The following is a 14,656-nucleotide window of genomic DNA, read 5'->3' on the forward strand; positions in this document are numbered from 1 at the left end:
AAGGCCCCACTGATTTAGTGTTGTTTATCTGCCCTTTTTGAAGGGTAAGTTTTTGTAAGGACAGTTAGATTTTGTGAGAAATGTCATTAGATCTTATTTTTGGAATGTATATACTGAGATATAGTGGATATAGTGACTCTGGTAATTGTGGTAATAAGATGGATGTTTTGTGTTTATAATACTGTGATTATATATTTCCTACTGCCTAGGCTTCCGTTTTATGGTCTGATGTATCCTTGGTACCCATGGGTCCAGGTGGATTATGATCTACTGAGCTGGAATATGAGATATTGATTTTATTATTATATAAATATTTTTTTAAAAAAGTGGAAAATAAGCAGGTCGTCACAAAATCACCATGAAGGAAGGCAGTTTTCATATCCATCTGCTCAACTTCTAAGTCATGACTAGCTGCTAAATTGAGTACTGTATGGATCGATGACATCTTTACAATTGGAGAGAAGATCTCATCAAAATCAATACCTTTTCTCTGACCGAACCCTTTTACAACCAATCTGGTTTTGTACTGTGGTCGTGAAGAGAACTCATTTGGCTTCTTCTTATAAATCCATTTGTTCCCCAAAGCTCTTTTTCCTTTAGGCAGCTTCACTAACTCAAAGGTGAGGTTATCATACAATGACTGCATCTCATCTTACATGGCCTCAACCCACTCTATCTTGTGTTCATCTTCCATGGCTTCTGCAAAACACTGGGGCTCTCCCTCGTCAGTCAATAACACATATTGTTCCGTTGAATACCGAGTGGAAGGATGTTGGTCTCTAGCTAAACTCCTGGATGGAATCTCTGGCATTGTCAACTGCTCATCAGTCTCAACGTCTCCCTGAAACTGTAAGGGAACATCCATATCACCTTACCCTAGTGGTCATCTTGAACATCATTCTCAACCTGAGATGAAAAATGCTTCAAAAGAACTAGATCCACATCAATCAAACTGTCACCCTCTTGAGACTAGATTTCTCTACCTTCTCAATATCTTGAATCGTCTGATCTTCTACAAACACGACATATCTGCTTCTTATAATTTTCTTCTCAACTGGATCATAAATCTTGTATCCAAATTCATCTTGACCGTAGCCAAGAAATATACACTGTCGCGTTTTCTCATCAAGTTTGGACCTTTCATCTTTTGGAATATGCACAAATGTTTTGCACCCAAAAACACGCAGATGATTATAGGAAACATCATTACTTGTCCAAACTCGGTCTGGCACATCAAACTGTAGAGGAACACAGGGTGTAAGATTCAACACATGAACAATAGTGCTCAATGCCTCCCCCCAAAAGGATTTTGGTAACCAGGCTTGTGAAAGCAAACATCTCACTCTCTCAAGCAAGGTTCTGTTCATCCTTTCTGCTATGCCATTCAATTGAGGAGTTTTCGGAGGAGTCTTTTGATTCCGAATACCTTGCTGTCTCCAATACTCATCAAATGGACCAGAATACTCTCCACCGTTGTCAGTCCGGATGCACCTCAGTTTCTTCCCAGTTTGTCTCTCAACTAGGGTTTGAAATTTCTTGAACTCAGCCAACACTTGGTCTTTTGACTTCAAGATATATACCCACAACTTCCTTGAATGATCATCTATGAAGGTCACAAAGTATCTGGAGCCACCAAGTGTTCTCATCTTCATAGGGCCACACACATCCGAATGTACCAAATCCAGTATCTCTGACTTTCTCGAATGAGGGGAATTCTTGAAGGAAACTCTGCTCTACTTCCCTGACAAACAATGAATACACCTTTTTAGAAGTGTACTTTTCAGTCCACATAGTAGACTTTTCTTCTCTAGTAGAGCTAATCCTTTCTCACTCATATGAGCCAGTCTCTTATGCCATTATTTGTCTTCAGATACACATCCCTAATTCCAATGACTTTAACCAAGTCATCATTTCCCATCTTTACTATTCCAAAGTCACCAGATCTACAGGATGTAAAGAGATCCTTCTGAGATGTAGCATGAATGGAGGCACCACAGTCAATCACCCAACTGGTCTCATGATATGCAACATTTATCATCTCATCATCATAAACAATGAGGAATTCTGCAGAAGTGGTAGTAGCAACTCTATCATCACCATCTTTGTCATCTCCATTCTTCGTTCCCATCCCTTTCTCATTCTTGTTTTCTCTATTCAATTGCCTGCAATATTTCTTGATGTGTCCCTTTTTCCCACAATGATGACACTCAACATTTGCAAACTTGTTGGACTAGCTTATGCTGTTATCTCTATTCTTCAGACCTCTGCTCTTACTTCTCCCCCTCTTTTCTGTAACCAAGATCTCTGACTGTGAAGAGGACCCCTGTGTTTTCTTCTCATCTCTTCATTTAGCAAACAACTCTTGGCCATATCCATTGTGATTACACCTTCTGGAGCGGAGTTAGACAATGAAGTTCTGAGCGTCTCCCACGAGTCCGGTAATGAACCAAGCAACCATAACCCTTGTATCTCATCATCAAAATGAATACCCATTCCAGCCAACTGATTAATAATTCCTTGGAATGTATTTAGGTGATTAGATAAAGGAGTCCCATCTTGGTACCTCAAAGGCATCATTTGTTTAATCAGAAACAACTTATTATTTCCAGTATTTCTAGCATATAACTGTTCAAGCTTATTCCATAGAGAACGTGTATTTATTTCTCCACTAATATGATTCAAAACATTATCATCTACCCATTGCTTGATATACCCAGACACCTGTCGATGTAACAAAGTCCATTCCACATTAGACTTTTTTTCTGATTTTTCAGCACTAAATACCGGTAGGTAATAATCTTTCACATAAAGAAGATCCTCCATTTTTCCTTTCCATATGTGATAATTTAAACCATTGAGATTAATCATTCTACTAGTATTTGTTTCCATAACTCAAACTGCCAACCTGACAATTTGTTAACCGGTCTCTGATACCACTTTGTTGAGAGAGATATCAATAAACAATCACAGCGGAATAATTCTTCTCCCTATATGCAAGCAAATATAGTGTATCTCTACTTTTATACGTGCTGGAAATAATAAGAAAAATAATCAATCACACTAAGCCACAAGAATACAATCAATTTTTTACGTGGAAAACTTCCCCAATGTGAGGAAGAAAAACCACGGGACCTGGTCCAGTTAAAATCTCCACTATCAATCAAATAATGGATACACAAAGTCTTCTCTAATCGTAATTAGAGGATACAAATATCTCTCATCAAGATATCTAAAATCTTGGCAAATACAAAGAGAATTTGAGAGAATATACCAAATTCGCAGTTACTGTTTACGGGAAAAAACCCCAACTCCCGAGCTCCAAATCCGATCTCCACCATTTAGATTGTAGCTCCTTGTGTCATGAACCTTTCCTCCAAATTTCAACTCGATCGGACCACAAAAAAAGCAGGATCAGAGTCTTGATAAAATATGGGTAGCATGAGAAAAATCACATTTTTCTCTCTTTCTTTTGAGAAATGACGGCTCCTCTCTTCTCCCCTTTCTTTTTATAACTTCTTTTAAGTTTTTCACACTAAAAGGGCTGGGTTTTGGGCTTTTAATAAAGCCCACTTGGGCTTTCCTCCACGTGGAAGGAAATAACCCAACAGCTTTGGCCGATGACTTTATTATATTTGCTAGGGGAGATGACTCTTCTGTTAGAATGGTTATGGATAGACTGAACCTGTTTGCTGATTGCTCAGGGTTTCGTGCTAGTCTAATTAAATCTAACCTTTATTGTGCTAGATTAAATGGTAGTGCTATGGAGTCGATTTAGAGCATAAATGGTTTCCTTTTAGGGGACTTCCCATTTCGTTATTTGGGTATTCCACTGGCTTCCACGAGACTGAATGTGATGCATTTTTCTTCCCTCATTAACAGAATTGGCAATCAGATTAGCTCTTGGCCAAGTCACTCTCTCTCTTATGCAGATAAGCTGAAGCTGCTAAACTCAGTAGTGCGAGGTGTGGAGTGTTTTTGGCTTTCGATCTTTCCTATTCCTAATTCTGTGATGACTTATGTGATTAAACTCTATCGAGGCTTCCTATGGGGTGGTAAGAAGAAGGCAAGCTTGCCAAAAATGGAGGGTGGGGTGGGGGTAATGGATCTCAAAAGTCGGAACTTGGCCCTACTCACTAAAACCTTATGAAATATACATGATAAGAAAGATTCCTTATGGTCTAGGTCAGTTAACCATGTTTATTTAAGAGGTAGTAGTTTATGGGAGGCTATGTATAAGGACCCCAAAAATATATATACATTATTAATGCAATAATCCTAAAAATAAAAAATAAAAATAAAAATTGATTGATTTATTTATTAAATAATACTTATTATTAATTAAATAATATAATATAATAATATATTAATAATATATATATATATGAAGGATGAGGAGGTTTCTTGTTTGATTAGGAAACCCCCCCTCTCTTAAACGTTCTCTCTCTCTCTCTCTCTCTCCCTCCCTCCCTCTCAAGTTCCTTCCTTTGCAAATAATTTGGATTTCAATTTTCTTTGCTTTTCCCTGTAAAATTGAAGAACAGAAATCATTCCCAAGTTCTGGTTCCACACTTCAAAGATTTGACTGGGAAAATTTCGCATTCTGCATGCCGTAGGCACCACCTCAGAGTTTGTGTAAGTGGACTAGATTATGTCATATTTTATTTTAAAATATAAATTGATTATTTTTATTTTAATTATATTCATATGCCCGAGTTAAATTAAAGTGCAGGAATTTGATCATATCAGGTTTTTAGGAATATATAGGAATTAAATTAAACTACGAGGATTTGATCATAGCGGGTTTTTGGGAATATATTAAAATTAAATTAAACCGTGGGGATTTAATCATATCAGGTTTTTGGGAATATACTGGTATTAAATTAAATAGGTGAAATTGAGCATACCCGTGTTTTTATTTAAATTTACTACGTATATATATATATATAAGAATTCCTCAGGTAATTTATAAAATTATAATTATTATACAAATTGTGTGGCATGAGTTTATTTTATTTTATTGCATAATTGAGAAAATTTGGGATTTTTGCGGTGTGATGTTTATTACGTGTTTGATTGGAAATAATGATGAGCTTTATCACAAATTTTATGTGTGATGTTTATTACCTGTTTGGTTGGGAATAATGATGAGATTTATCATAAATTTTACGTTGGATAAATGATGAGATTTTTATACTGTTGTATTACATAAATTGCAATTATATGTTTTAAGAACCCTAATGGGCCGAATGTGGTGAATGTTCAATACCGTAACTATAGAGGAGTATTAGTGCAATCACGCTATTGTGGAAGTATTAGCGATGGATAGTTGATTTGGCCTGAGTAAGGGTGTACACACCTGTTTTCGGATCAGGATGTGATAAGCAAATTGATCTTATAAACATAATGTTTTGATTTAGTTTTGATCAGTCAACCAAGTTAAGTCTAGTCTTCGGACCGCACAACCCGGTCATGGGAGTTAAACATGACATGCATCAACCAAAAAGGTGTGATTATGATCATTTAATAGGCTTAAATGATGTTTTGGAGAAAAGTATGTATACTTAATTATATATGTGATCTACAGTTTACAAGTATAATTTTTATTAAAGTAAAGTTATTAAATATATTTTTATATTGTGAAGCTCATTTTACCCACACACTAATAATAATTTAGTCCTTACTTACTGAGAGTTGTTTCACCCTAATTTTTATCAAACATTTCATATACCTTGAGGAATATAACCGAAATCAGAGTTTCGTAATGGAAGCATGAGTAGGATTAGAAAGAGCGGTTTAGAATAAATATTAATTTTTTTTTTTTTGTTTGGTATATTTTAGAATTTCTAAGGATGTATTAATTTGAGAATGGAGATATTGTTATAGTGAGGTTATTTAGTACTCTGATATAATGAATTTGAGGTCTTTCGCTTTATAAAATTATTTATAGGTTCATGGTACTGCACTATGGCCAAACATGATGATTCCCCCTTATTCAAGAAACTCGTTGACATAAAGAACATGCTGATTGTTAGATGTGGTGATAGAATGAAGGCTCTGGATAAGCTAAAGGAATGGGATGATGGGCAACATTTCCAGTGTCATGAACCATACCAATTTTGGAGACCTAAAGGGAGTATTGTACCATGGCACGAGTTGATATGGAAGAATCCATGTGACCCGAAGCCGTCATTTTCTCTTCTTCAAATGCAGAATATCCAGTACTGCTTGGAATCACTTAAGAGGATGGCTTAAAATGACCAGGGCAATGTCTACAATTAAGGCCAATTATCAAATGGGTTATCAAAGAAGTAAGAGGCGCAAGAGTTACGGCGGTGGCTAAGAGGGCCTATCTTGCCATTCTTGTTTATTGGATTTGGCACTTCCAAAACAAAAAGAGATTTGAAGGACTAGAAACTCATCCAGACGCTTTTGTAAAAGTGATCCAAACTCACTTTTAGAATAGTTTATGATAAATTCCCATTCCTGTGTATTTGATTGTAGTTGGTGATCAGTCCTGGGAATGCCCAGGTATGGATGTATAGTGTGATTGTTAGCCTTAGTTTGTATGTTTTTCTCTGGTTGTGCGTGAGCTTCTTCTTGGGCATGCCCACGTATTTGTACATATCCATTTTTTATCTATATAATTAAAATTTTCAAATAAAAAAATAAAACAGCTTCATATTTAACCCGTTGCAGAAAGTTTGTACAGAACAGTGGATAGGGTAATTGTTTAAAGCCGAATGTACCCCTCGCAAGACCATCAAAGGAAGGGGTTAATATGTAATCTCAACCAACAGTGCCTTCTGTTGAGCTTTCAACATTTAGGAGGCTGATTTACTTGTACCATTTAGAGAAGTGGGCAACTTTTTTTGCTGACACAGTGACGAATGACGATGCCAGAGCCCACATAAATTGTGGGGTCGATCCTTGGGCAGTCACATGTCCCATGTGACCGAAAAAAAAAAAAAAACCACTAAAATGCCTCCAAGGGTTGAACTTACTGCATGTTGGCTAAATTCATAGCTTCCACATTGTTTTGCCTAGGACAAAAAAGATGATATTGCATATTAAGGAGAAACCAACAACAATGGCTCAGTAGAAACTATAAGCAGTGGGCTTATTACAAAAACCACCCCAATGGTAGGTAGGTACTGAAACTTATTCATGGCATCTCTCTGTGTCAATGAAAACAAGTTCTGAGGCATGTTGGCCAGTGCAGCATCTGCTCCTACAGTAACAAAAAATAATAACTCGAGCAATAACTCAAAATCATACAGAGAAAAACTGAGGTGCTGTTTATAGCAAAAAGAGCTGGACGGTGAGGAACCCCACGCCCAAATTCATTTTTCCACCTAGCTTTGGTTGGCAAACTTAATTCCCTTCTCAATGGAGGCTTTGAGCTCTGGTTTGAGACCTTCCAGACCTTCTTTCTCATAGTCTGACAGAGGACCTAACCCAAGGACTTCCTCCACACCATTCTTTCCCAGCCTTACCTGCAGAGCATTGATCACGTAGCATTTAGTATGAGACCACCTCGCGTCATAGCATGATAAAATTTCTAATAACAAAGAAATCATCCAACAATTTATAAAGTTGAAGAATTAAAACAGGAGACGACCTCGCATCTGGTCAATTCAATAATGCAGGAAATCATAGAATCAAAAGATCTGCTATCTATAGAACTACACCAATATGCTACCACCTATCCTTGAATTGTATGCACTTCCTTTGCTGCAGGGTCCATGGCTGCCAAGCCATCCAAAACTAATAAAAGCTCATAGTAGGCAACAGATCCCATCAGTGTGCATGTGTGTGGTGCACACACTCCCTTGTGTGCATAGGAGCAAAGAATCAAAATCTAATATTATCTCTAGAAAAACACCAATATGCTATTGGTCAACTACTACTCTTGAATTACTACATAACCAGCAAGAAATTTCCTTTTCTGCACTCTCCATGCCTCCCAAGCCATCCAAAACTATGACCTATAACCAATAACCAAGATGTTTTTGAGGTTGCCCACAAGATCCTTAACAATCTCTTTTCACCCAACATAAGTCAATACAGCAACCATTTATGTTCCATGAAGCAATTGCCACAACAGCAAGAGAAAAACTAGCCCACTGTGACTCTGTAACCAATTTTAATTAGACAAACCTTATTCAAGGAAAAAATAAACAGGAGTGGGGGACGAACTTGTAACTCGCATCAAGCTAAAGGAACCAAAAGGAAAATTAGCAGACATAAAAAATGTGACAAGCAATTAAAAATTCAATAAAGATACTGTGCTCAGGAAATACATTTCCACTTTTAACAAAGCTCAAGTTCAGCAGGACATTCCAATAGTCCAAATCATGTTCATTAGTAGTGCAATTTGCAGTTTCAAATTTCAAACGAAATAACCATGACAATTGTTCATGAACTTGATGTGCAAGCCGTAAACCAATGATAACATGAATTATCACCAAAATGAACACACTTAGGCAGACACACAAAAACATGCAATAGATATTTAATTATTTTTCCGTTTGTTTGAACTGGTAAGTGATATTATAATTTAACAGTGCAGTGTCTGCCAAGACTTCAATTTTTGAGAAGAAATTTGGTTGGCTAATTAATACTGTGGTGGAATACTCAAAACATAATTTTAAGATAGTAATAATATTATTCATTTCTAATATTAATTAAGAGAAGAAGAACACTTTCAATCATCCTATTTCTTCCTTATTGGTCCTAAATACCCTTTCCTTTCTACAAGTTTAAAATTAAATTAATTCTCAATTAATGAGTAAATACTGCTTAAAAATACTACCTACAACTGTCAAGTTTTTTTTTTTAATTGTCTACCACAACCAAAACTTGAGGACAGTGAGGATCAACACAAAAAGCTGTCTTACCACTACTGGACGTGCCCGCAACTAACATTCAAACTAAAAGAAAACCCCTAATTAAAAGGAATGTCACCACAGTTTATGGCATCAACACAAGATATCACAAATCCTCACAGCATTAAAATTTTGACAAGATCAATTCAATCACCTTTGAGGCAAAGAAGGGTAATTCAGTGATGCTTGATTGGACAAATGAGCATTCAACAACATCTGGAACTCCATTCAGACCCTTCAAGCAAGCATCAGCAAAAATGGCTCCCGCATAACTGCAAAATTGCCACAATACAAAATAAGTATGGTGCTAACTAAATAACTACATCTATGTCCAAAACAAAAATATAATTCACATAAAAAGGATCATTAATAAGACTAGATACAGAGAAATTGAAACTTTTACTCAAGCACTTGTTACTACAACACAATGAATTTTACAATTCACAAGCTCCAGAAAAATAGGCAAGATACAGATAGGCCTGTTTGAATAGAAGTAATCACAATGTAGTTCATTACTTTAGCAGCTGCAGATATTGGTTGAAAATGTCTAGTCCTCGTAAAGGTAGATGTGACTGCAATAAAAGCAATGACAGTGATCCTTCCCTTGAAATCCCCTCTTGATCACCACTATCTAAATAACATGCTTGCAGGTATGTGTTGTCATACTAGAATAGAAGCCTGTTTTAATGACAACACAAACGTCATTTTCTATAAGCTTTTTTCTTGTGAAAAGAACTGTTTATGTTGGTTTAACATATTATTATTGAATATCATTTCTATATTCTAAAACTAATAATTAAAAGAATTACAGCTAGATGGATATTTCCCTACAATCATCATGATTTTCTAACAACAATTGAATCTACAATAAGAAGAATGGTTACCAAATCAAGTTTCATAATTTGGTTTTGTCATTCAGTAATAATACAAAGCCGAATCAAATATCAAACAGCAAAATTTGTATAAAAAAATTAAAACAGGAAACTGACACATAAAACTGAAAAATCAAACCATTTCTTGACTTCAAGATACATTCTGTGCACCTACAGCGCTACAAAATTACAAGAGTGTATTTATACTATATTCCAATAATGCTTTGACTAGCCAAAGGTTGCAATGAGCCAAAGCAAGCTTTGCTATGTTCAATCTTGTTAATTAAATTTTTAATTGAGCTTGAGCCCTGAGTTTGTTTATTAAAACATTATTGTCGGCTAAAAGTTGCTAGATGTATCAGCCTCAAACCAACTTGGGTGAGGTATTATTCGCTTTCGCCTATTGACTCCCACGGTTTTGCACAAGAAAAAAGGTGCCTCACAAGACTACAACCTAAACTATAATTATATAGTCAAGATCTACCTAGTACATGCTTGTTGTGGGATTGCAACACTAGGCTTTCCCAAGACAATCTTAGCCCATATTTAGTGTAGGATAGGCTGAAGAGAGCCTTCTAGCCCATGGACATGGGCTAGAGCTACCCGCCGACCCTGCATCCAAACCCACCACCAACCATCTCAAGTGAAGGAAATCCAAAGACATACAAAAAAGCAAATAGAAAAAAAAAAATCCAATCATGTCCTTATTCCATCACTTGTAGATGGCAGACACAGTCAAACAAAGGCCAGAATAACTATTGGATAATTATTATAGCCAATCAAGTCCAACGATATTCAGTGAAGTCCAATCCTACAAACCCTTAGCCTGCAAAACAAGCATACCCTTAAGGTCTGAATGTCTGATATGCTAAAACCTCAACTATAATTATATGGTCAAGATCTACCTGGTACATGCTTACTGCGGGATAACAACACTAGGCCTTCCCAAGACAATCTTAGCCCATATTTAGTGTAGGAAAGGCTAAAGGGGACCTTCTAGCCCATGGATAGGGGCTACAGCAGCCCACCTGCCCTGCATCTAAATCCACCACCAGCCATCTCAAGCAAAGCCAATCCAAAGACATACAATAAAGCAAATAGAAAAAAAATCAATCATGTCCTTATTCTATACCCTGTAGATGGCAGACCCAGACAAACACAGGCCAGAATAGCTATTGGATAATTCTTATAGGCAATCAAGTCCAACGATATTCAGTGAAGTCTAATCCAACAAACCCTTAGCCTGCAAAACAAACACACCCTCAAGGTCTTGTATGCTATTTCAATGAAACTAATGAATTATATTACTATAAATATGCAACACAATTTGAATTAAATAATACACTTCTATAAACAATCTTTAGACAAACATATAATCGAGCTCTAAAGAGGCTAGCCCATGAACATGTTCACAAGCTCAACCAACCCAAGCTTTAATATATTAAGCTTGGCTTGTCCATCAAACAAACAAGCCTAAAACTGCATTCAAGCATTTTTGTTTATTGGCTCAAATGAACACTAAAAAGTTCTTATCAAGCCAAGCTTCAAGGTGCTCATGATCGACTTCATATGCAGGCCTAGCCTGGCCTTCAAGTGTAAAATGTTTCATATTATCTTTCGGTAGATACTGTTAAATCAGAATTTGGGGGGAAAAAAAAATAGAAGGATTTTTAGAACGCAATCTAAAAATCTCTATAAAATGCCACATACTCGACAATTTTTTTCAACTGTCAAACAACTATAGAAAATAGCCAAATACATCAAGTACTATTCACATAAATTTGTTGAAAAAAAAAATCCCAGAATAATATAACATTCTCAACATCCAAAATTCCGAGCTCTTCCTAGCAAGGTCACTAATTCAAAATAACCACATAATTATCAGCATAGGAAGATAAAAGTCTCTCTTCCAAACTTACGCCATTGATAGTGTTGCAGATCCTTTTCCAGCCTTTGCTTCCACAACCTCTGTCCCTCCATCCTGTGTTCGCTTAGTAAGAGCCTTGATCTCTTCATCCGACAAATTTGATTTTGGGGTGGCCTATTAGTATTGATCACCAAAAACAAAATTAAAAATCCTTAATCAAGCCAGCAACAATATAACAAACCCAAATTGATAAAACCACAAAACAATAAGGAAAATAAATTTTAAAAAGGGAGAAAAGGCATACTTGAGAAAAGAGGGGAAGAATGGTTATGCCAGCATGGCCACCAACTACTGGTACATTAACACCTGCAATGTATAGAACAAGGCATAAATTTCAAGAAACACATTTCAATAGAATTTTTTTCCTTTAAATCCCTTGTTTGGTTGTGAAGAAAGTTGGTCCTTTCTTTTAACTTTTTTCTAGGGACAAAGTGAGTTTTAAACCTCAACTTTTCATTGGCTGGTTCATGAAAATTGAGCAAATCATCATGATAGCCTCAAATGAATGGAGGATTCCCTCCTCCTGAGTCCCATATAACCAAAATCCATCAAGCAAATTTTAGATTCGGTTTGACAGAAAAATGAAGGTTAAAAAGTAATCTCTAGGCTTCCTATGAAAGTGAATAATATAATATATTAATAGCTATACTATTGAAATTTTTCCAAACAACATTTATGGAGCTAACATGTCCCACTAATTTCCTGAAAATAAAATAAGGAAGCTACATTGGGGGTGCAGAGTATTATAAACAACCCAAACCTTTGTAAAGCCAGCAAAACAGTGATGCAGGCTTTTTGTTTCATGATCTGTATTTTTTTTTTCTTTTCCGGTCACCAAATAAAGCCTTTTACTCTCCATTGTTCAGTTAAATTTCTCAGCAACCAAACAAAACATATGGCAAATATAGTTAGAAATCTTGCCAATGCAAGAAATTACCGTCCACCGGAACCTTTGCCTTCCCAGCATAGAAAGTTTTAGCCCTGACCACATCAAGCATGGTTACACCAAACAGCTTCTTCTCATCATAGGTTCCTGCCTTCTTGAAAACCTCTGAAGCGATTGGCACAGTAGAATTCACTGGGTTGCTTATCATATTAACGAGCGCCTAATCGAAGAAAAATTATTCAAAAATCAATATAGCCACACTAGCACCAAAAATATCCCTAATTAAGTGATCTGACATCGAAGAGAGAGAAGGCGGAGCCCTGACTCACATGAGGGCAGTACTTAGCAATGGCCGTGCACAGCGATTTCACAATTCCAGCATTGATGTTGAAGAGGTCATCACGAGTCATTCCAGGCTTTCTAGGAACACCAGCTGGAATAATCACAACGTCAGATCCCTCCAAGGCTTGCCCTAGCTGTTCTTCACCCATGTACCCAGCAACCTAAAAGCAAAGCAAACATCAAAATAAAAATAAAAAATAGAATTGAATGAAATTCAGTGAACAAAGAAGTTATACAACAAAAATTAGATATGCCGTGTTTGACAGCTTAGAAAACGGACGAAAATAAATAAAATGAAACTTTCATAATCAAACATCAAAATAAAAATAAGAAACAGAATTGAATGAAATTCAGTGAACAAAGAAGTTATACAACAAAAATCAGATATGCCGTGTTTGACAGCTGAGAAAACGGAAGAAAATAAATAAAATGAATTTTCATAATAATTTTTTACAGATTTTAGATCCCTAAAGCTCAAAAAGTAAGATATAAAAGCTGAACTCACTAGGCAGTCAGAATTATAAGGATCAACTAAATTAAAATTATAAGCATCGTTAGCTTAGTAGTCTCGTACTACTTTCTCGCTTAAGAAAAAAATTACACTAAGCAAGAAAGTACTTCTACAATGGGATCAAACAGCACTTAATTTTCTCCGTTCCCAAACAATGAAAAGTTCGAGATCGAGAACTTAAATTTCCATTCTTTCCCTACATTTTGTCAGAGACCAAACGCGTATAGATGTACTATTAGAAAGAGATGATTCAAGAGAAAGAGTGAATGGGAACCTCGGAGCGAGTGTTGATGTGGCTGACGTCGGCGGCAACGCCGGGAGTACCGGCGATATCGTAGAGGGTGAGCTTGGAGACGAGGGGGTTAAGCTTCATGAGTAAGGCCAGGGGCTGGCCGATGCCGCCGGCGGCACCCAAGACAGCGACCTTGCGTTCGGGGTGGGCGCTGGAGGAGTAACATCGGAGAAGATGATTCGAAGGCGGAGCAGAAGCTGCTCTCCTCAGAGCCGCTTCGCCGATTCTGAACAGCGACGCCTTCATTTTCAGACGGAGAAACCTAGGCTGCGGAAATGGAGAGTTCCAGAAGAGAGAGAGAGAGAGAGAGAGAGAGAGAGCAATTGATTTGCTGAGCGGGGTAAATGAAAAAAGGAAGAAAAGTAGTGGTTTACTAGTGGTTTACGAGAAGTCAGCTTTCAGGACATGGGGACGGACATAGCGCCAGTGAAGCACACGCAGGCTTCCCCAAGGTCGAGTCCCCCGTGGCACAAATCTGAAATTAAAAAAAAAACAAACAGAACACAACCTTAGTGAGATTTTTATTAATACAATTAAAATAGTGTAAATATTCAAAAGTTTCAATTTGGATAAATCCCAGAGAGGTTTGAAGAAATCAAATCAATTCAGTTTTTCAGGAAAAAATCAAAACAAGGTCACAACAAATCCTCTAGATGATTTATTTGTAAGAAGAAAGGTAAATAATGCCCTAAAAATAAAATAAAATCTACAAAACTGGCTCACCAATTACAATCTGAAGATCTTGAGGCTGATATCGAATCAATTTTATTATAACAAAAAGAGATGACTGAAGAAACTATCCTTACTCTCACTAATTTAGAAGTATCTGATTTTGAAGAATCTTATTCAGAAGAGATTTTTCAAGTTCAAACTTTGCTCTACCCTTGAACAATCACAAATAAGTCCCTATGTTCAAATTTAACTTCTCCTTGAAAAGTATG

General features: G+C 36.6%; 1 protein-coding gene across 1 annotated transcript; it reads right to left on the reverse strand.

Moving 5' to 3' along the window:
* Window positions 1–7,034: 7,034 nt before the first annotated feature.
* LOC131145125 (malate dehydrogenase, mitochondrial-like) lies at window positions 7,035–14,213 on the reverse strand. Its single transcript, XM_058094216.1, has 7 exons — window positions 13,698–14,213; window positions 12,900–13,073; window positions 12,622–12,790; window positions 11,929–11,990; window positions 11,677–11,798; window positions 9,040–9,157; window positions 7,035–7,493 (listed from the first exon to the last, which is right to left on the reverse strand). The coding sequence occupies exons 1-7, from the start codon at window positions 13,959–13,961 to the stop codon at window positions 7,353–7,355; spliced, it is 1,050 nt and encodes a 349-aa protein (XP_057950199.1). The 5' UTR covers window positions 13,962–14,213; the 3' UTR covers window positions 7,035–7,352.
* Between the last annotated feature and the right edge of the window lie 443 nt (window positions 14,214–14,656).

The sequence above is a fragment of the Malania oleifera genome, chromosome 12 (assembly GCF_029873635.1).
Source record: "Malania oleifera isolate guangnan ecotype guangnan chromosome 12, ASM2987363v1, whole genome shotgun sequence".
Classification (NCBI taxonomy): domain Eukaryota; kingdom Viridiplantae; phylum Streptophyta; class Magnoliopsida; order Santalales; family Ximeniaceae; genus Malania; species Malania oleifera.

Bases quoted from the DNA above. Each gene is read 5' to 3' on its own strand.
- LOC131145125 (XM_058094216.1), bottom strand. From the start codon at position 13,961: ATGAAGGCGTCGCTGTTCAGAATCGGCGAAGCGGCTCTGAGGAGAGCA. The intron at 11,799-11,928 runs GTATGCCTTTTC...CAATACTAATAG, and splicing joins TTCTTCCCCTCTTTTCTCAA to GCCACCCCAAAATCAAATTT. The intron at 9,158-11,676 runs GTAAGTTTGGAA...GCAATTTTGCAG, and splicing joins TCTGCAACACTATCAATGGC to TTATGCGGGAGCCATTTTTG.